General features: G+C 32.7%; 1 protein-coding gene across 1 annotated transcript; it reads left to right on the forward strand.

Annotated features, from left to right (window-relative positions):
- The first annotated feature begins 237 nt into the window (after positions 1-237).
- On the forward strand, positions 238-3,214 carry LOC126718842 (ribonuclease 3-like). Its single transcript, XM_050421193.1, has 3 exons — positions 238-451; positions 554-709; positions 2,521-3,214. The coding sequence occupies exons 1-3, from the start codon at positions 350-352 to the stop codon at positions 2,941-2,943; spliced, it is 681 nt and encodes a 226-aa protein (XP_050277150.1). The 5' UTR covers positions 238-349; the 3' UTR covers positions 2,944-3,214.
- The last annotated feature ends 21,116 nt before the right edge of the window (positions 3,215-24,330 follow it).

Here is a 24,330-nt window from a genome sequence, read left to right on the forward strand (position 1 = left end):
TTTTAGCATTGAATATGAAGGAAAATACCATAGACATTGTTATTAAACAATTAACTTCAAAGCAAATACAAAAAGGGTAAGACATAACAAACGTGAGAACGATACTCACGTAAGGCAAGACAATAAATTAATAATGAAGATCGACAAGCTACAAGCATATACTGTCTCGGATATTCTATCCTTAAGGACCTTAACCTTTCCTTTTTTCCCTATAAATAAAGCCTAAACCTACGAACAGCTAAAAGAATACAAAGCTTTAAAGTCTCTTTAACCTAACCCTAGTACATTCTCATTATTCCAAAGCTCATAAACCAATCCCCAAAGAGTTGTTGAAAAGAGAGTAACAAACATGGAGCTCAAATGGTCAATATTGATCAAGCTTCTGATAGTGCAATATCTATCAGTTCTTTGTGTTTCCCAGGATTTTGATTTCTTTTACTTTGTTCAACAGGTTAGTTTGGTGTTGCTCTCACTTTAACATAGTTCTCTTCAACGTAACAAGTTCTTTTCCCTCTTTTTTCTTTTGGTTTTGAAAAATCTTTTGTTGACACAGTGGCCAGGAGCATACTGTGACACAAAGCACACTTGCTGCTACCCTAAGACTGGAAAGCCTGCAGCAGATTTTGGCATTCATGGACTCTGGCCTAATTACAAGGATGGATCGTACCCTTCAAACTGTGATCCAGACAGTGTCTTTGATAAATCTCAGGTATATTACTTTCATTTTTTACTGTGATCTGATCTCTTACAAATGATAAAAATGGTTGAAGTTTAATTCAAATGATCAAATGAAATAATGACGAAGACAACAAATCTACAGTTTAAAAACTTTGGTGTCACTCCGCAAATTAATTACCGTTAACATGTATTCTTTTTCATCATTTTATTTTATCAAAAGTTATGCTTTTGATTTTCTCTTTTATTAATATATATATATATATATATATATATATTTTAAGTACTTTTAAAATATGAGTGAGACCCTTAGTTTTTAGGGTTAATTAAGCATGTCACAAAGTAGCTGAAAGGTACGGATATATCTAGACTTCGATCAAATATCCAATATTTGAAAATTTTCATCCATCGTTGAAAGAGATAAAATAAATCAGGATGAGACATTTTATCTTATAGATAAATGTCCAAATCTAAGTAGAATGACATTTTATTATTATTATGGTCGGTAATATATATAAGATGAAAGTTTTATCTATTCTTTATATATTACTTTACTCCAATCTTCATAAAGTTGGGCAAGACGACAATAGCAAGCAAATCCCATTAGTTTGCTTTGTGAACATCATAGGCAGCAGGACCACACCATTCCCTTATAAGTTATATTGTCACGTAGCAAATGGAAATCACCCAACTAAGCTACCAAGTAAAAGTTTGATTGGGTGTCCCTATTAGCTTTTTGTATAGTCCATATATATTTTCTACTTATATCCGAAGGTAAATTTTTATAATTTATTTGACATTCTCCATGGTCCATTTTGGGCAATTCTGATTGTAAAAATATAATACATGATTAGATAACAGAAAATGGTATTTAATTTATATATATATATATATATATATATATTACAAATTAAATCTATCCTGCTTCAGGAGATAGTGCAAGATTTGGTATATGTACATGAGGTTCGAGCTAGATTGGGTTTAGAGTCTTTTTGAACCCAACCCAACCCGAAAGTTTTCTAACCCAACCTAGCTAACTCATGGTTATTTTAAAAGTCAACATAACTCAAGACGTGTGAATTAGTTTAACCGTTCTCTTAGAGTTACTTTATCAATTTTAATAAAAAAAAGAAGGGTCTTCATTCAACTATTTAAACTCATTATTTTATAGATGATTAGAGTTTACATAATTTGGTTTAATATTATTTCATCAAAATTAAGGCTCAAACAACAAAATAAATCAAATTAACAAATGTAAACTAAATCCCAAATTTCAAAATAAATCAAAGTCCAACGAATTTAATATATATAAAACCATTAACAACATATGTTAGGTTGGATTAGTCAAGTTGAAATTTTTTTTTTCTATTAATTTGATATATTTTATAAATAAATTAAATTAAATAAATAAAACCAATTTAACTCAACCTATCAACCCACTAAAAAGCAATATCAAAAATCGAATTGGATTAGTTTGGGTATAGTTAAATCGGGTTGGTGGGTTGAATGTACATCGATCCTTAAGTAAAACCTGTAGTGAGTAAAATGTGTAATCATCCCCTCCCCAAGATTATGAATAAAGCTAACTAATGTCAAATGGAAGCCAATTTTCTTATCACTTTCAAGAACCCAAATGAAATACATTTTCATACCAAAACCATTAGTAACAAAGAAATCGTTACAAACTGGCATGGAACTTGAACACCCCTCCACTGGCACATTTTGCCACAAGTGTAATTTATGAGATATTGTTTATTTTGTCTAGTCACGACTCACGAGTTTAACACAATTCTTAACTTTCCATATATTGTTTTTCATGTTTTCTTGGTATAATGTCTGATGCAGCTCTCAGAAATCATGAGCAGTCTGCAAAAGGATTGGCCATCACTTAGCTGCCCAAGTAGCAATGGCTATAGGTTCTGGTCACATGAATGGGAAAAGCATGGGACTTGCTCAGAGTCTGAACTTGACCAGCGTGAGTACTTTGAAGCAGCTCTCAAACTGAAGGAGAAAGTAAACCTCTTACAAATCCTTAAGAAAGCAGAAATTGTACCAGATGATGGATTTTACAGCCTAGACAGCGTTTTAGAAGCCATAAAAGAGGCCGTAGGTTTCACCCCTGGGATAGAGTGCAATAATGATTCAGCTGGTCACAGCCAAATTTACCAAATTTTCTTGTGTGTGGACACTTCTGGATCTGAAATAATTGAGTGCCCTGTCCTTCCAAAGGGCAGATGTGCTTCAAATGTCCAGTTTGCTAAGTTCTAGAGATTAGAACTAGAGATTGTGGTCGAGGAGAAGGTATTTTGTGCATCCGGTATATGCATCATCTCTCTCACAACATGTGAGTTCCACAATTTTAAGTTGTCCACATGATGTTAAAGAAATCATGCATATGCCAGATGTATGAGATAATTATTGTTGGCTAAGTTATCTGAGAAATAACTCTCCTCAAAACATTTACTTATTATCATAGCTGTTTAATTGAAAAGAACTTGACGATCAAGTTACTTTATGTAATAAATTAATTTTCACATAATTCTCTCTGCCAAAATTGTCACTTTATGATCAAGATCCTAATGTTTGAGACATGAATCGTGTAATAAATTATTGATTAATCAAGATTTTAGAAGCAATTTTCTCACATTCAGGTTAGAAATTAAAACAATATATGTTTTTAAAAAGCTAAAGTAGTGTAATTAATTCAAATAGAGATGCTACGTCAACAATATTTTTACAACAAATCACAGGTGGTTAGTTGTTATTGGTTCAAATTTGAAACTAACACTAAGATTACTTTTTTGCCCTAACAATAACAACTTGTAACAACCTGCCACTTAGGATTTGTTGTAAAAATATTGTAAAAATATTGTAGACATATCATTTCTCATTCAAATAACCAATTGCTCAAAAAAGAATTTCGAATATCCAATATTTTAGGCTTATAATAAATTGAAGAACTGTGCAATACTGAAGTTTAAGCTCTAGGGGTCTTATCACAAAAAATAAAAATAAAAAAATAAAAAGCTATATGGGTCTTACAAGGTTACAACTAAATGACATTTCTTGATTCTCTCTAAGTGGAAAATCTAGATTCAAATCTTCTCTCCCTCACTTATTATGTTATTAATTTTGAATTAAAAAAAAAAAATGTTTAAGCTCTAGGATGCCAATGCGCAAGAAAATGAATTCACGAATCTATGTCGTAGATTCTTGCGGTGAATAAGGAGATTATGTCTACACTCTACACTATTTTTAGCCCTATCTTTGGCTGGTTTGGATGTTGTATTTTAGAACGTCAACAATTAGGTCGGATGTTGTATTTTAGAACGTCAACAATTAGATCAGATGTTGTATTTTAGAATGTCAGCAGTTAGATCTGAGTTTTTTAGGATGCTCGAGTCTAAAATTCACCCTAATGGGTCACTCGTTGGCCGCTTCTTTTTTTTTTTCTTCTTAAACAATAAAATAATGTAAGGAGTGAGAGGAGTAGAAAATAATTTGAAAACACATTTTTTAGTGAGAATTATTAAGCTTTAAAGTATTTAGCAATAGATTAATGTTTGGTAAATATAAATGTATTCAATAGAATGGCAGAGAAAATCATCTTGGTTATCATATCGACAAAGAAATATCCCATTTTTCTCTTTGCCAAATATGAAAATTTTACTCTATTGAATATTATACCTGTGATGATTTTTTTCTTTTTTTGAAATCATACCAGTGATGATTTTAAGAACTAATAAATGAGAGAAAAGTTCCTCAGCAACGATTTATTTCTGATGCTCCGCACCAAATGAATATTCGTGCCCGTGTAAGATCGTGGAGCCCAAATTTGTCACAAGAAAGATATGTGATGGTTACAACTTACAAGGGCTCTTTTATTCCTGCCATATCAATGTGATAACAGAGAGAGGGTGAGAGGAAACTAATCATAATTAACAACTTACATTAAGGAATGAATAATGAGAGAGGATAGGAATTCAAAACTTTCTTGTACCACAAACTAAGCCACAGTTTTTACCACAAATATTCACATGTGTAACTGTGATTAGTAGAGGAAAAGTTGTGGTTTTATGTAAAAATGACCGGCAACCTGTCATAATCTACCATATAAGATTGTTATAGTAAAAATTGTAGTTTTATTCTTAGTACTAGAATTACTCAAGAATTAGATGAAAAGCGAAAAAAAGGGCATTCCGTTTGTGCTGCTGAATGAGGGAAGAATCAGTGTTGGACTTGCTGATGATAAAAAATGAAAGTTTTTTTATGTGCAAAATTAATTGAAACAGAGAGTTTGGTAGGGATGAGTTAAGGTTAAAGTTTTATGCAATCTTAGTCATTGCCCTTAGGATATTCTATATTAGTAGAATTGGAGTCTTTGGACAGTGAAATTCATAGGAGATCCAGTTGCATTTGTTTTGTGCTAAACAAGTCAATTTGGTTAAATTGGTTAAATTTGTTTTATTGCTATAAAGGAAAGGACAAAGTTTAATTACAAGTTACAACTTTACTCAATATTTTTTACTGGGATGCAAATTTTGACAAATAAATCATTGGATTACATTTTTTTCTTATATCTTTATGCTTGCAATATTTTTATAAAATCAAAAATCAATAGCTATGTCATCAATCAAATGTTTAAATTTCAAAATTTTAAAGTCTAGAATTATGTATAAAAATTATATTTATGAACTGAATAGTAAATAACATCTTCTTAGAACGAAATTTGACATTCTTGTTAAAAACATAAAAAACGTGTAATCTAACCATTAAAATTTTAAAATACATAGTCATATTATTATTATTAGTCGCTAACCCGTGCGATGCACAAGAAAGCTGTTAAGTTATCACTTATGACAGTGCTAAACAGCCTTAAAACCTAAGACTAACCCATGGAATGGATTTGAAAATTTTTCACAAATAAAGAAAGTGTTACATGAAGTTTTGTGAATATGATACCTTCCATTTTGTGAACATGAGAGTCATATTTGATATATTTAAGAAGCAAATAAATATCTAACGTACGTAATACTAATAGATATCTAACTCTTATCACAAAAAATGAATGTTTCACGTTAGGATTACAATCTCAAAATTCCCTATCCTATAGTCAATACTAAACATTCAATTACTAAATGAAAAATATTAATTAACCAAAAATTACTTATTTATTTATATAAATAAGTAAACATTGATAATTATATTATAATAATATAAGAATTAAAAGTACTTAAGATATTTGTTGCATGTCAATCGATTTGTGTTTGGGTTAGGATTAAAAATTAAAATTATTTCACTATTTAACTTATTTTTGCTACAATTTATGAACTTTATTGCATTTTTTGACACTATTTATAAGCTTCACTGTACTATTTTAATTAACTTTTACCTTTATTTATAGTACTTTAAACAATAATTTTTCAATTTCAACAAAATAAATGGTATCCAAACACACCTTTAATTAACATCATCAGTCACTACACGTCTCACATCACATTGGGCTCAAAGCTAAAAAAAAAAACTAATGGCTTTGCCCCATCTTTTATTCAAAAATTAAAACCTTTCTACTTTCCCAATGCAAGTCACATGGAGGCTTTTTTTTTTTTTTTTTCTTTTTTTTGGGTAAACATCATGTGAAGGCTTTGGAAACATAAAAAAAAAAAAAAAAAAACAAAAAAAAAAAAAAGGAGTACAAAATGTCAAAAATAGAAAGAGAGAAACTACAGAGACTGGAGACAGACAAAAGAAAGAGGAGGAAAAGAAGAAAAAAGAAGAAGAAACAGCCCCTGCTGCGTCATCTTCTTGTTCTCTGTTTTTTTTTTTTTTTTTTCCCCTTACAAATAAGAAATTTATGGAATGAAGAGGAAGATGATGAAGAGAGAGATGAGATTATTTTGGTTTTGGTGATTTATGGGTTTGGTTTGTGTTGGGTGTGTATTGTGTTTGAAGAAATTTATGGGATGAGGAGGAAGATGACGAAAAGGGAGATGGGAAATTATTTTGGTTTTGGTTTGGATCTATGCTCATATCTATTGTTTTGGTTTGTGTAAACAAAAAGAGAGAAACTACAGAGACTGGAGACAGACAAAAGAAAGAGGAGGAAAAGAAGAAAAAAGAAGAAGAAACAGCCCATGCTGCGTCATCTTATTCTTCTCTCTCTTTTTTTTTTTTTTTTTTTTTTACCCTTACAAATAAGAAATTTATGGAATGAAGAGGAAGATGACGAAGAGAGAGATGAGATTATTTTGGTTTTGGTGATTTATGGGTTTGGTTTGTATTGGGTGTGTACTGTGTTTGAAGAAATTTATGGGATGAGGAGGAAGATGACGAAGAGGGAGATGGGAAATTATTTTGGTTTTGGTTTGGATCTGTGCTCATATGTACTGTTTTGGTTTGTGTTGGGAAAGGCAGAGTATCGGGCTTTAGAAAACTGTTGTTACGTAATTTTTTTTTTAATGTTATTTTTTTTAATAATATGCTGATGTGGAAATTTGTGGGAGTTTCAAAAGTTTCGGTTATATATATATATATATAAATTATTATTATTATTTTAAGTGGAAATGAGTTTCACAACTCTTGTGGATGTTAAATTTGTGGGTTCAGGACAATGAATATTAATTATAATTAAGCCAAAATTAAATGCAGATTTAAAGCCGTGGGCCTAAGCTTTTATATCCGACAAGTGTATGAGTCATCCTCGTGCACTTATCTTTTTTACACAACATAACTATCATGGATTAATGGACTTGCAAAAAACCCAAGTCCATTTCCAACCTCATTAAACCCTTCCCCTCAAAAAAAAAAAAAAAAAAAAAAAAAAACCTCATTAAACCCAAATTAATTATGTGAAGAAAAAGTCCTCTTTTTCCCTTCAAGTCACAACTTCCACGATTTTCCTTGAATTTAAATATGGGATTATTCCATACATTTGGATTTCATCTTTGTGGTTGAATAAGATTCGTAGCTAGGCTGCATGACATATGTGGCTCAAAAAAAGTGTCCTCAACGTACTCAAATTCATCACTGGCCAAGGTAAATATGCCCATCACCATGCATGCTCAAGTGCTCAATTATATGTGTACTTTGGTCGTGCATAATTTGTCTAAGCATATGCATATCCAAGTTACAGTCGCCAGAAGCAACAGGTTTTCAATATGGGCCCTTATCCAGTGCTCCTCCATTTGCTGTCCAGCTACTTTAACTGGGTACCTAGCTACAGTCAATTGGTATGTTACCAGTGTATAAGTATTAACTTAGAGGACTTAGGATAAATACTCTTACACACACCCTGTTACACAAAGTTGTGTGTGAAATTTTTTTAATCAAGTGTGCTACTGTAAGTACTAACTTAGAGGACTTAGGATAAATACTATTACACACACCTGTTACGCATAAAGTTGTGTAAAAAAATTTTAAACTAAAATCGTGACTTGATTAAAATTTTTTTACATACAACTCTGTGTGTAATGGGGTGTGTGCGTGTAACAAAAGTTAGAAAACACTACTCAAGGACTAATTACTAAGTTGAATGCACTTCCTAGAAAATTCATTTAGTGTAATAGTTTAATCATGAAATCGTAGGCCATAGTTATTAATTAAACTAGTCGCAAACCCGTGCTATGCACGGGAATCTATCTGTTTGTGTGGTAGACTAAAATAATTATATAAAATTTTAAATTGATTACGAAACTATACCATTAATTGCATGAATTTCTCCTGTTTCACTTCAATTTTTGTTACAATTTGATAAAGAAGTTATTGCTTGAATGTGTAATATCTTGTGAAAAATCTACCAATTGGTTTCAGATATTAAAATTTTTGAAAGGCCAAAAAATATATATAAAAAAAAAAAAAATCAAAAGATTCACTGCCTAGAAATTTTTGAAACAAAAAAAAAATTATATATATATATATATATGACTACACAAAAGAGAAATATAAGAGAAAAATTGGTTATCTTCAAAGGAATATATGATTCATGGTAAAATCGTTGAAATCTGCTAAACATGTTCAGATATTGCAATAACTAATGCAAAAATGTAGATGTTAAAACTTTCAAAATACCAACAAATAAAATTAAAGAATCAAATGATTCAGAGCCTATAAATTATTGAAACAATACAAATATATATATATATATATATATGACTACACAAAAGAGAAATATAAAAGAAAGATGAGCTACCCTCAAAAGAATAATGCATAGCTATAATTGTTAAAATCTGCAAGACAGTTTCAATTGTTACAAAAATCAAACAAATATATATATATATATATATATATATATATATATAACTACACAATAGAGAAATATAAGAGAAAGATGAGTTACTCTCAAAAGAATAATTCATGACTAAAGCTATTGAAATTTGCTGAAAACATATGCCAAAGAAAAAAAAAAATCAGATGTTAAAACATATGTGGATACAAAATAGAGAAATATAAGAGAAAATTTGGTCACCTTCTATTGAAATCTGCTACAAATTTTAAAACTTTCAAAAGAAAAAAAAAAGAATTAGAAGATTTAGAGCCTACAAATTATAAAAAGAAAAAAACTATGACTACAAATTATATATATATATATATATATATATGATAGAAAATTATATTATTTATAATATGATACCAACAAACTTATAAGAAAAAGCAACAAATCTATAATTTTTATTGAACAAATCAAATAACCCTAACCTTGATGCATTGACCGAAGAAGGAGAGGAGTCCAATACATAAGTGGAATATGTGAATTATGAAGCATGAGCCGCCCTCAAAAAAAATCTTGAAGAAAAATAAGTTTTAAGGAGAAAATTGTGTTGCGGCAAAAATAAGTTTTTGGGGCTTAGGTTTTCTACGCAAGCAATTCTTAAATAGGAGAGAGTAGAGGCGGTGGGAGAGTGTCCTTATTTGGCTAGAAGTCTAATTTGCATTGGAAAAGGAAAACAGTGATGAGGTGGAAAATTTAATTTAATTTAAATTTAATTTAAATATTGTACTGACGTGGAAAATTGTGGGAGCTTCAAAAGTTTCGGTTTTATATATATATATAGATTGGCAAAGGCTTTACAGTAAATCCTCTGTAACCAGTGGGCTGCAACAAATCAATTACTCTTATACAGTTGCCATACCTAAATCTTTTTTTCTTTTTCCTTTTTCAGCAGTAATTTGCTGCTTGGATTTAAATTTTTTTTTTTTTTTAAATCTAGGACTATCTTGGAAAGAGAAAGAAAAAACAGAAAGAATATTTGTTTTTAATTTTCTATTTTTGGGTCTGTGGAGTCACTGGAGTGTGGAATCCAAAAACAAAACAAACAAGAAGCTAGAGGACATAGGAAAGCAAAGTAGATGATGATAGACATCGTAAAAGCCAGGTGCTTGGGTCATGTAAATCCGGGGTCTTGTAATTTTTAATCTCGAAAGGCATTCTTGAAGTTAAGTTTGTTGAGTTTATGTATAAATGTCACGATTTATGTCATTGTGTATGTATTGCTTGTGTGGAAAGTTAAGATTTTTGTGAGAATGGTATACAATATTAGGAGGGACTAGCTAGGGTTCTTAGGGTTCCTAAAAATTTATTTGACTCTATATGCATACACGAGTGAATATGATGCATATGTATCTTTTGTGTATACACACTGAGAGTTTGCTTAGCAAAAAGCCTGAAAACGTACTGTAAGGACAGAAATTGGATTGGTCCCAAAACAGGATTGGGCTCAAACCTAAGCAACCCAAAAAATAAATTTGTAGAGCGTGGATGAAAGAACTAGATCTATCTCAGAAGAAAAACAATTAGATTTAGTGGTTCTAGACTGTAAGACACACTTCAGATTAGAAAATCTATCCTCGGAATAGTCCAAGTAGTTCGTGTCCTTAGGTTTTGTTGAATAATCAAATTGAACAAGAGTTACCATCCTCCTTCCTTTTAGTACATCTTTCCATGTTATATATTCCAGCCTTGGTATCGTCCCTACCACACACGTATAGGTTAGATTTGGAGAACTCGTTCCTGTCCCATCTAGCACTTCCCAGAACCATCAACTAGTAGTTGTAAGGCTGCTTGATCACTGTTCAGGCGTTACTTCCACATTAATGCGGCCAGAGAGTTGGTTGGGAGTCATTTAATGCGGAGATAGCAACTTTTGAAGATATTTATTGTCCTTCTCCTTTCTTATCCTTTGTCTGACGTCTAACCCTCTGTGATGATGTAACTCCGAAGTAAGTCTGTGATGATATGGCACTCAGATCGACCTCGGACACATGTTGCTGAGAGGGCTTTTGTCCTCGGACGATTGTTGGACTTATCTCATATTGTCTCTACTCCTCTCTTCATTCCGTTCTCCTTATAATCTTATCTGGACCTCCTTGGATGGACTAACGTCCTCGGATCGGGCCATAGGCCCAGTTAACACTGTCTTAACAGTACTTCCTAATTAATTGACCCCCACACGTACATATATCCTTGAATGTTTATGTTTGATTATGTTAATTATTTGATCCATATATCCTAATGTGTACATGATTTCATGATTCTTTATTATAGTTTTTTGTCAATAGCATTTTTTTGTGAGGATCCTACTTAATAAACCCTTCTCTAAATTTGTACATACTAATGAAGGTTAATAATTCGATCAAACATGAGATGAGATGATTAACACCTTCTCATACTACATGACTCTGAACCTAATTATTTTGGCTATTACGTAAAAGCATAATAAATTCAAATTGTGTCTTTTAGATACATAAATTTGCATATAAATAGAATTAACATCAATAATTTAAATTTTTGGTTAGAACTTACACATTATAGTATAAAATAATAGTTTTAAATATATATATATATATATATATAATGTGTACAAATCAATTAATTTTAGATAATTTGAATATAAATGTCACGTTTATATATCTTTACATATGCTTGTAAAATAAGAAAATAATAATAATAATAATAATAATAATAATAATAATAATACTAAATAAAAAATTTCTTTTATTTTTAATTGACAAAATAGAACATGCCCCAAATTTGCAACCATGAAAAATCATAACCTTTTTTATTTTAATTGAAAAACATTCATGCATCCCCATATCCATAACTTTTTGTTAGGTTCTAAAAGTTTAGAACAATTGATAAATCGTGAACACAAACTTGTCTAGATATAGATCTTAGAGTCTATAGGTATTATTAGACAATGCTCAAGGTGATTCAAGTCAAGATTCAAGAACATACAAGCTGTAGGAAGAAGATTTCATAATCTGTCTGGTTCAATCAATCGAAAGACAGACTCAATCGATCGAAAGTCATATCTGCAGAATTTTAATTAAGCCCAAATAGCAGTTCAAGCCTATTAAGGATTAAGGTTTCAGATCTACTTCTCCCAGTATATAAAAGAAACCCTAAGCACGTTTTTATAAGGCTTTTTAGAGAGAGAAGAGAGTACCTCTTTTGTATTTAGGGTTTTGTTCCTAAAAAGCTCTCTCATATCTTCTACCGGTGTTATTACTTGAAGAATCTCAAGATCCGGTATTGTAGAAGTTGCTGCCTTCTCTAGTCATCAAGGTGCTGCTGATCTAAACCTTCAAGGATGGTCTTGGAGTTACAAACAGGAGAATTTGTGTTGCTAAACCTTTGAGTGGGATCTCAAAGTCACAAATGTGGGTGTTTGTGTTTTGCAAAGGCCAAAGAAAAAAGTAATCCGTGGATTTGCTTTTTACCTTGAGGATAGCTAGGTTAAATCCTCCCCAGGTTTTTTACCGATTTGGTTTTCCTGGGTTATCATATTGTTGTGTTCTTTATTTTTCACACTTTACAATAATATGATATATGTGTGTTAACCTAGACTTGATAATTTGACTAAGTAATCACTTGGCTAATTAACTAGGTTAATCTGGTTGTGTTTTAAGGGGTCTAAAAACAAATACTTTTTAAATACAAAATGAATGGATTTGTTTTTGGAAGAGAAAAGACATTTTTACTAAAGTGATTTACTTATATAATACAAGCTTGTAACCCCTAGTTTATCAAAAAAAAAAAAAAATTGTAACCCCTAAATACACAAGGGTGTAATTTTTGTTATAACTACAATTACATACATACATATATGTATGTATGTATGTATATACATATATGTTCACGTGTGTGTGTATATATGTGTGTGTATGAAACTTTTTATCTATTAAGTATTAGATTGTACTCATCCATAGTATAATTAGTATTACGTAGAAGTATAATAAACTTGAATTTAATTTTTTTTCCAATAAGTTTAGATGCATGAGTTGTATATAAATATAATTTATATAAAATTGATTCTCAAAAAAGAAAATAATATAAAATTAAAGTATAATTGGAAGGAAACTTGAATTGAAATTGGAGTGCATTGAAAATCTAAGAAAAAAAAAAAAAACTTGACTATAGTACAATTAAAAGATGATATTGCAGTGCAATTAGAATTTAATTTGAATTCTTGATTGAAATTCCACTTTAATATATTATATATCATTTTTGGAAACATATCCTTTAAATACTTATAAAATTAATGAGTTATATAAAATGAAAATGCTTTGGATATTATATTGAATGTTATAAAAAAAGTAAAAATATTAATTACATGAGTATTTGTATAATTTTTAATATATATGTATAATTTTTAATATATATATATATATATATATAAAAGTGAAGACCTTAATAAATTTATACCGATTTTAAAATTTTAATTAATAAAACAGGAGGGTAGGAGATATTTGAAAAATCAAAACTTTCCTCCAAAGGTTTGGATGTAAACTTTTTTTTTTTTTTTTTTTTGATAAACTTCAATATATTTCATCAACCAGAAATAGACAAAGCTTGGGCATCTCCCAAACAAACAGAAGCCACAAAGGCTAGGAGATTGCCCGCACAAAAGGAAAAGGAAGAAAAGGACATAATTGTGTACTTTGCTGCTTCAGGAGCAGCAGTGTTTCCACTTCTTTTAATCCAAAAAACCAAGCACGAAACAAAAGAAATTTCTAACATCCAAATGTCAGACACAAGAGAGGAGAAAGCCTATTGGAGGCAGGCCGCATAGTCAAGGATAGAGTCAATACAGCTTTTTGAGTCACTTTCCACAATGATCTTCCTCCATTTTTCACCTTTGGCTAGTTGCAGAGCCCACAAGATAACTTCAGCTTCAGCTGCAATTGGTGATCTCTTTGGCATAATCTTGGACCAAGCCTTCAGCACAGCTCCTTATTCATTTCTGGTTACCACTGCAAGAGCTGAGGTGTTTTGAGCAATAGCCGCATCCACATTGAGCTTGATAAATTCCAGAGGGGGTGGAGACCAACGAATTACAGGTTGTACCATTATAGAGGTTTGAGGATAAGAAAAAACTCTTGTACATTCCTTAAACTTTTCCCCAATTCTACCAATGGAAGCAATAAGGTCAATGGGACCTTTTTGGTGAATGACCGCATTACGGATGCACCATATCTCCTCAAGAGTGAGCGCCATCTTAAGTGATACCATCTAGAGGTCATGTGCTTGACAAATGGTTTCCGGTGGTTCTAGGACAAGTTTAATGATGTCACATGGTTGTGCTGACTGAACTTCCTCTGACCTGAAACCCCAACATGCTGCAAACCAAAGCGCCTTTGTAGCAGGACATTTGAAGAATAGGTGAGAGGTAGATTCCACATCCTGATTACAGAGAACACACCACGGCTCAGTAATGTCCATTTGGCTTATCAAATTTTTCCTTGTGGGAAGGGTATTGGCAACAACTCTCCAGAGAAACATTTTGATTCTTTCGGGACCCCTTATTTTCCAGATTTTGGACCAATCTACAATGGAGGATGTCTGGGAAGGGGTGTTTGGTAGCATCTCTTTATAGGCTGATTTGACTGAGAATAAACCTTTGGAGTCCAGAATCCACATGAGCTTGTCCGGGCATGGTGTAGAAGGGATGCGAATGGAGAGAATAGCTTGAGCTGATATGGGGTTGAAGATATTCCTGACCAAGGATGTTCTCCAGGTGTGATGTTCAAGGTCAATAAGTTGAGATACCTTCATTTCCGATTGGACAATTGAACCATCTTTTGGTGTGGGGATGTAGCCTTTAATCAAGGGTACCCAAGGGTCTAGCCATACATCAACTGACTCCCCATCACCAATAATGAAACAAGCTCCCTTCCAAACCACTTCCCTAGCTTTCTCTATAGCTTTCCAAACAGGGGAGGCATGTCTAGCTGCTTCCGACCTTAGCCATTCATCTTTTACCCTATATTTTGCTCTAAGAATCCTTATAAAGAGGCTATCTCTTTTAGTTGCGATCATCCAAGCCAACTTTTCCAGTAAAGCAGAATTCATGGTTTTTGATTTTTTGAAACCTAAACCACCCTCACTTCTTGGACAGCATAAGCTATCCCAATCTTTCCAGGCTAGAAATCCGCCTTCACGTTTGTTCGGGTTCCACCAGAACCTTCTAGTTAGGGCATCCATTCTATTACACACATTGTTTGGAATAGAGAACGAGGACATAGAGTAGATTGGTATTGACAACGCCACTGAGTTTATCAAACTCCTTCTCCTTGCCCATGAAAGGCATTTGCTCCTCCAACCCGATAGATTCGATTCAATCTTATCCTCTAAGAACGCGAAGTCCTTAGAAGGTGCCCTTGACCTGAACATTGGTGCTCCTAGGTAGACTGCTTCCTTTTTTGGATTTTTAACTTAGAGGATGCCTTTTATGGACCTTCGGACATGGCTATGGGTATGCTTTGAGAAAAAAAAAACCCTGACTTGCTTCTATTGATAGCTTGGCTTGACCACCTGCAGTATTTCTCCAAACTTTTTACTAGGCTTTCTGCATCTTTTTTGGAAGCTTTTGAGAACAAAACAATATCGTCGGCATACATAGCATGAGTAATAGTCAGACCACTGATACTAGTCTTTATGCCAGCCACATTTTTAAGCCTGAGATCACGCTCTATAAGTCTGGATAGTACTTCTTGACCCAATATGAAAAGATAAGGGGATAGTGGATCCCCTTGCCTAAGCCCTCTACCTGGCTTGAAGCCCAAGGATTTGCCTCCATTTACAACCACTTCAAATGAAATTAAAGATACACCAGACATGATCCAATTTGTGAAAGTTTCATTGAATCCAAAGTGAAGAAGTACAGTAGACAAGAATTTCCAGTTCACTCTATCATATGCCTTTTGGAGGTCAAACTTGATTGCCATGAGACCTGTCTTTGTCTTGCGAGTCTTTAAGTTGTAGAGTAATTCCTGGACAATAATTTGGTTCTCCACTATCCACCTATTTGGTATAAAAGCCAATTAGGTGGGGGAGATCAACTTATCCAGTAGAGGCCGTAACTTTTCCACCAAGAGTTTTGAAATAATTTTGTAGACCACGTTGCATAGGCTAATTGGTCTATAATGATTGATAGAGGTGGGGTTAGATAATTTAGGGATGAGGACAATTAAAGAGTTGTTTACCTCTTTTTGCATTGATCCCACGATGAAGAATGATGTTACTGCCTTTATGACATCGTTTCTCATTGTCGGCTAGAGTTGTTTGTAGAACAGAGCCGGGAAGCCGTCAAGGCCTAGGGCCTTTAGGTCCTGCATTTGGAACAAGACATCTTTGATCTCCTCCGGGTTTGGGATGCACTGTAATCCCTCATTTTCTTCTTCAGTGATGTAAGGCAGTACCAAGTGATCAAGGAGTTCAGGGAAACAAACTTCTTCTTCTTTGTAAAGGTCTATGAAATTGTCATGGAAATGGGCTTTGATTTGGCCAGACTCATGTAACCATGTTCCTTCCTCATTTTTTATTGCATCTATATTATTCTTCTCCTGCGAATGATGGTGGACAGATGAAAAAACTGAGTTTTTATCACCTAGTTTGAGCCACAACACCCTAGACTTTTGTCTCCAAACTACTTCACTTCTGAGGAGCCATTGAGAGAGCTCGGTTTGAAGATCGTTTTCTAGAAGACCATTTTCATGTGAAGGCTGCCTCTCTTGGACATCCTTGATTTTCTTGAGAAGAGAGTTTATCCTGTCCTGGCAGCGACCAAAAACCTCCTTATTCCATTTGCGAAGAGCCTCTCTAGTTGTAACTTGCTTTTTGTACAGTTTAATAAACTCTGATCCCAAGACCTTTGTCTTCCAAGCTTCCTTAATGACATCACTGCATCTATCATCCCTTAGCCAAACCGCCTCGAACCTGAAAGGCTTGTGCGCAAAACTGTCACTTGGGTTTGTATCCAACAAAATTGGGGCATGGTCTGACTTGATAGCACCTAAATGCGGTTGCCCTTGGGTAAGCTAGCCTCCAAGATATGTTTTCCACTCCCCTGTCAAGCCTACTTTTGATTGAAGCTTTGCCCCATTTACCTCTAGCCCATGTGAACTTGTTCCCTGAGTACCCCAAATCCACAGCATTGAGCTCGAAAAGAAGTTCTTTAAGGTAATTTATCAATGAGGAGCCACCCTTGTTACCACCCAACTGTTCCTCTTCATTGACAATAAAGTTAAAATCTCCCATGACAGCCCACGGCACCTAGTGAGATTCAAGAAGGGCAAACAGATTTCCCCACGCTTTCTTCTTCTTTGAATGGTATGATGGACCATAGAAGCCCACTAACAACCACTCGGCACTTTGTTCAGAGACCTTAACTGCAATCAAATCCTTATTAAACTCCACTTCTTTTAAGTCCACGCCATATTTCCACATAATACATAAACCACCTGCATTGCCTCTAGCCTCAACAACACAAGAAAAATCAAACTTTAAAGAAAGATTTTTTAACAAACTTCATCCTATTTACATCAGCTTTAGTTTCGAAGAGGAAGACCACCTCAGGCCTTACCCCTTTTATTTGAGCCCCAAGGGCTCAAACTGTCGAGGCGTTGCAGATACCTCGACAGTTCCAACCCAAGATTTTCATGGCAATTTTGGGGGCATGATAAAGCCCACCTCCTCGGCCGTGTTAACAGAGTTAGAGAAAACACAATCAAAAACCATGGGGATGAAAGGAAGAATTGGCTTAAGGAGCTCACCAAGATTTTTGGCATCATTTCTCTCTTCCAACATAAAAGATTCCAATTTGGAACTCGGAATGAAAGAAGCCGAGCTTGGGTCGAAGTAAATTGTCTTTGAACCATTGACTGCTATCCTTAGCCTCTTTGAGAAGTGATCTAGCACCAGTTTTGCTGTTTTCCTCTTAATATTTTTGGTCTGAGCAGCAGCCTTGAACCTTTCACTAGATGGGTTCTTAAGTTTGAACTCTTCAGCTGAGCAGTTCTTTTGGTCATGCCCAATGATACCACAGCGATAGCGAAGATCTGCGATCTTCTCATACTTTAAACCAATCCATAAATTTTTTTTGTTTGGCCGTGGTAGGAAATCTCCTAGGGATAATGGCTTAGTTATGTCCACTTTAACTCTGAGTCTGATGAACTTTCTCCATACACCACCCGGTTCACCTGTCAAATCAACTTCCAGGACTGTGCCCACTCTAGACCCAATCCTTTTTAGATTTTCCTCTGTTCTCCAGAGAGGAGGAGGTAGTCCATGAACTTGGACCCAGATTGAAGATATAGAAAAATCTACTTCCTGCCATGTAAGGTCTAAACTCCACCTCTTAAGCACTATATGGCCCCCTTTGATGGACCATGGTCTTCTTGAGTACACTTTGTGAAGGTCTACTTCATGGTGAAAAATGAACATAAAAACATCTTTACTGAGTCTTTTAACTTCCATTGGGAACACAAGCTTCCAAGCCTTAACAGTGACATCTTTTACCATATTGAAGTTGATATTTTTGGAGGTTATGATTTTGGCTAGAAGGATAAGATCTGGAGGTAGGTGGGTATCTTGGTTTAGAGGGAGCTCTATTCTATTTTCTTGTCCTGGCCACTAGTTTTGAGACCTCCATGGTGGAGACTCTGAACATAAGGATGTGTAAGGATATAAAAGTTTGTTTCAGATTTCAAGGGGTGCAGAATGTGAGGAGGGGAAAAAGGAATGCAAAGGGAAGGGACGGTGAGGAGACTAGCTCCAGTGAGAGGGAAAGGGGAAGAGGTACTATACCAGTACGGAGAGAAAACTTTTTAGAGATAAAAGTGGTGATGTGTTTGGATGTAAACTTTGTCCGTCTAAATAATGCATGTAAATTATTTCACCTAAGAAGCATACTATAATTTTTACAAATTTTCTATGGAGAGACAACTTATTTCACGTTTGTTATTTTCAATTTTTTCATAACTACTTTTATTTTCTATTACTCATTACGTGGTACTTTAACAAGATGTAGACAAGTTGTATCACCAAAATTATTCTATTTTTTTATGAATGAACGTGGGTAGGTTTTTTATTTTATTTTTAAATGTGTCTTTATATTGTTGAAGAACATTTTCAAATTCTCATTTAAAAAAACGTTCTTTTTTTCCTTAAAAACAATGCCTTAGTTTTTTTTTTTTTTTTTTTTTTTGCATATATTCTATAAGTCACATGAATTTTCTTTTAAAAACGTGCATTTTTTTATTTTTGAAAAGGGATGTCTCAGTTTTTAGCGTATTTGGAAACGTGGTCTCATTTTTATTGGGAGATGCATATTCTTTTCTTTGAGTGGCATGCCATATTTTTATTATATATGTCTTTCTTTTTATTTCTTATTTTGGAAATGTGACCTATTTTTATTGGAATAAGCATATTAATCTTGTTTGAAACGCAGGACGTATTTAAATATATATATATATATATATATACACACCTTTCTTTAAGAGATGTATCAAAAAATTTCTTAGATATTGTGCCTTTAAAAATTCTAAAAATTATGGTTGATGCATGCCATACTTTTATTATTATTATTATTATAAATATGTATATATCATTCTTTTAGATGCTTAGCATAAATTTTCTTCTAGATAATATTCTTCTCAAAAAAAAAAAATCTGAATATAATATATTTCAAAGTATGTGGAAATTCTTGAAAATTGAGTCAATAAAATTATTTTTAATAAAAGTTGTAAAATAGGTACACTCCATTTTGTGTATCATTTATATATATTTTTTTAAATAATAATAATAATTCGATAGTTGGGAGGGCATATGATGTGAGCACTGAATGTCTCCATTTAAAATGTCATAATGTCTCAATTGAGTTATAAAATTTTTAGCTTTTGTATCTCATTCATGTGTGGATCTACTATTAACAACACTTTTTTTATTTTTTACTGCTTACTACTTTTACAAGTTATGAAAAAAACCGTGTCGCTAAACTTATTCTAATTTCTATGAAAAAAAATATTGCTAGGTTTTTTTGGAAAATGTGTCTTTATCTTTCTGAAAAACGTTCTCAAAAAATGCTACTTACTTTTTTGGAAAAAATGACAATTTTTTTTTATTTAAAACAATACACATATTTTTATGGGCAAATATGATTTAAAAATAAGTCACGTGAATTTTCTTTTGAAAACATGCTGTTTTTTATTTTTATTTTTAAATATTTTCTTAATTTATTTGAAAACGTGGTCTCCTTTATATTGGGAGATGCATTATTTTTTAGAGGCATGCCATATTTTTATTAAATATCATTTCTTAAGATACGTTTAATAATTTTTCTTAGATATTATGCTTTTAAAAATTATAAAAATTATGATTTGATGCATGCCATACTTTTATTTTATATATTTCCATTTTTTTAGATACATATCATAAGCTTACTTTTCTAGATAAAATTCTAAAACATGATGATTTTCAAAATTATATACTTGTAAGGACCAAAATCAGATTGTACCCAATATAGGATTGGGTTTCAGCCTAAGAGGCCCAAACAATAAATTTATAGAGTGTGGATAAAAGAACTAAATCTATTCCAGAAGAAAAATGATAAAACTTGCTAATTTGGGGCTATTAAACATAAGTAAGATGAGAAAGTCCGTCCTCGAAGTGGCCTGAAGAGCTTATCTTATATTGCATTCTTTCTTTTACAAAGTTACAAGAGTTCTCAGTTTTATCGTAAAAACTACTTGATTTCTTCTCTGATCCCCCTTTTTTAGTACATCTTCCTAGGTTATATACTACAATCTTGGTATCATCCCTACCATACACGTTTAGGTTAGGTTCTGAGAACTCCTTCCTGTCCCATCCAACACCTCCGAGAACCATCAAATAGTAGTTGTAAGGCCGTTTGACCACTATTCAGGCATCACCTCCACATTAATGTGGCCAGAGAGTTAGCTGGGAGGCATTTAATGCGGAGGTAGCAGCTTTTTGAAGATATTTGTTACCCTTCTCCTTTCTTACCCCTTGTCCAACGTCCAACTCTTAGTTGTGATGTAACTTCGAAGAAAGTCTGTGATGATACGGCACTTTTGCTGACCTCGGATCCTTATTGCCGAGACGGTTTTTCTCCTCGGACATTCATTGGGCTTATCTCATATTATGTCTACTTTTCTTTTTATTCCATTTCCCCTCATAATCTTATCTGGATATCCTCGGATTAGCTAATGTCCTCGGATTGGGCCATAGGCCCAGTTAGTACAGTCTTAACAGTACCTCCTGATTAACTGGCCCCCACAATACTATATAATAAAAATTGGGTCTAGAAACCGTGATTGTGCCAAATATTTATTTGTTCTTATTAACTACCGTTAGTGTTATTCTCAAAAAAAAATTAAAAAAACTACTGTTAGTGTTTTAATTTTTTGGCTTTTTACATTTCCAACAGCTTAATTGTTTTTATTAATATTTTTTTTAGTTCTAAACCTTTTTTTTTTTTGATAAGATAGTTCTAAACTATTCGATTTTACATTTGGTTAATAATATTGTGATAGGCACAATAGAATTTACTTTTTTGTTTTCTTTTTTTAAATCTATCCTATTTGATTTTACATTTAGTTGATATGTTATTAACAATATTTTTTTAATATAGGGATCTTTTTTTCTTATCCAACCTAAATTTTAGGATTTGAAATGAAACAACCACATTAGCATCAACTCAAAATCTATTTTGTCTCTAAACAAAAAACAAACAAAAAAACCACTTAAGCACTAAAATATCTTTTAAGACTCCCACTTGTAATTATATAGGTAAAACTATTACTTAATGTAGTTTTTTTTAATAAATTCAGATTTAAAATAAGTACTCCCAATCCAAGTTTCAAAAATCAAAAAAATCAGTAGTTCAATTGATTAAAACTGAGAATCAGCCCATTTTCCGGTTCTTGAACTGTTCTAGTTTTTAAAACTATACTCTCAACCCAAACTTGTATTTTCTCATTATTAAGTAAGTGTACCAAATGGATGAAATTGGATCAAATAGACTGAATTGGACCTAATGGACCGAAATGGACCAAGTTGGACCGAAATGGACCAAGTTGGACCGAAATAGACCATATTGCCGAATGACCTGAATTAGACCTAATTGACCAAATTGGACTGAAATAGACCTATTGACTGAATTGGACCAAAATAGACCAAAGTGGACTAAATTAGACCGAATGGACCTAATTAGACTGAATTGGATCGAATGGACCAAATAGACCGAATTGGACCAAAAATGTGCAATGCACAGGACTACTACTAGTATGTTCAAAATTGTGAAAATTGAGTCAATAATATATATTTTATTTGAAAACTTAATTGTTGAGATTTTCTAAATTTTGGTAAAAATATTATTTTGTCTTGAACCAACTCCCAAGGAAAGGGTTATCACATTTACACTATACTTTAAAATGAATAATTAAACTACAGTTGGAGTTCCCTATAAAAGCCTATATAGAACTCTAGCTAGTTCAACTTAATACATGACCAGTGTGGGATTCAATATATGTCCATGTAACATACATTCATAAAATATAATCTAATCCAAATACTTTAGGGCACTGCAAGAATGATAATTCTTTTTAATTGTTTGTATTTATGTTTAGAATATTTTCTTGGAAGCACATCCCATTTCCCACATAAGGCAATTTTTCCATATGACCACACAACCCGTACTACTTGAGAAAGGACCCTCCTGTGTTGCTGAAATGTTTTTGAGAGATTTTGGACTGTTGGATTGAAAGGCCTGGATCACGTGTGAAAGGTGAGGATAAGTGTGTCTCCCCTTAAAAAATAGACTGTTTTTTGCAAGTGGACGGAAAATATTTTATATGATCCACTATAAATAAATCCAATCTGTTTGGATGGAAAATATTCTATCGGAATTTATACCTGATCTTCAAGCTGATTTAAACAGTCTCCCTTAATAATTATGCACCAGAATTTTTCTCAAAAAAAAAAAAAAAAAAAAAAAAACCCAATAAAGTAGAAAACGTTTTCAAAAATTTTACATATTCAACAAGTTATTGTAAATGAACTCCACACAACAAAAATCCCTCCTAAATGAAACTTCTCTCTATTCTTCCCCTTTGTGTTGACTGGCTGTTAGACTCTCTTTCTCTCTTTTTTTTCCAAATTATCCCTTTTACTCAAATCATTCTCTTTCCTTTTCTTTTTTTTCCTTTCTTTCACAGGGTCTAATTTTTTTTTCCCCTTCGTTTGAGACTCTCCTAAATGGTTCCATTTTTTTTGAGATTTTTTTTTTGTAAATAAATTATTTTATATATAATTATTTCAGATTGTATGAAATATTGATGGTTTTCCATGAAAATCAAACAATACAAAATGTTCTTTTCTTCATTTTCGGTATGAAATCAAACACACAAAAACAAGTAAGGTTTTAAAAAATATATATATTATCTATAAAATTATTCATTTTTCATAAAAAATTTCCAACACAACAAAGTCTTATAAGCCAGACTCACTAATCTCATTCACCAAAAGTCTCATGCCCATAGTACCATTATTTGCTTTTCTCAATAGGAGAATTTAGATCCAAATTCCATCACCTCTACTTATTTTAAAAAAACAAAAACAAAACCTAGTCTTTTTCACCTCTTAATTACCCACCCCCCCAAAAAAAATGGGTGACTTAAAAAAGAAAATAAATGTCTTTGTTACCCTATTAAATATTGATAAAGAATCTTGCACCCATCCCCTCTTCAATCTGAACTTTGAAGAATGAAGCTATTTTTAGCCCATGGGGCCAGTTTGCTGGGAGAAAATTTAAACTTCAAAAGATAAGGAGGGCCCCCATAGCCCAGACAATGATTGGAGAAAAAAAGGAAAAAAAAGCTTAATAATAGCCCAAGAAATATCTTCCATCCACAGAGTTAGTTGAGGCCCAATGAGATAATTGATGTTCAATAACGAGAAGCTCATATTATGGGGTTGAGTACTTGTGATGACTCCTGCTCCAGCTACCAAACGGTCTGCGAAATAATTCAGCTAATCTTACATTGATATACCTAGTACTATAGGTCTACAGATTACAGACTCTAGGGCCTGTTTGGTTAGGCAGAAAACAAAAGGTGATGATGGGAACCTATGGAAGAAAAAAGGGAGATGATGAATTGAGTTTTCATCCTTTTTGTTGGGTGGAAAATGTGAGTGGAAAGAAAAGGGTGGATTTGGACCACCAAAGCTTTGTACTCTCAAATTGGAAGAGAAAATGGAGAGAAAAATGTGTAAAGATTTTTTTTTTTTTTAGTTTTTATTTTTGTTGTTGATAATTTGATAATTACAACGGAAAATGGACATTTGAATTATGGATATTT

Source organism: Quercus robur, chromosome 3, assembly GCF_932294415.1.
Source record: "Quercus robur chromosome 3, dhQueRobu3.1, whole genome shotgun sequence".
Classification (NCBI taxonomy): Eukaryota; Viridiplantae; Streptophyta; class Magnoliopsida; order Fagales; family Fagaceae; genus Quercus; species Quercus robur.

Excerpts from the sequence above, each read along its gene's own strand:
- LOC126718842 (XM_050421193.1), top strand. The coding sequence starts at position 350 with ATGGAGCTCAAATGGTCAATATTGATCAAGCTTCTGATAGTGCAATAT. Across the intron at positions 452-553 it reads TCTTTTACTTTGTTCAACAG|TGGCCAGGAGCATACTGTGA; the intron begins GTTAGTTTGGTG and ends TTGTTGACACAG. Across the intron at positions 710-2,520 it reads GTGTCTTTGATAAATCTCAG|CTCTCAGAAATCATGAGCAG; the intron begins GTATATTACTTT and ends TGTCTGATGCAG.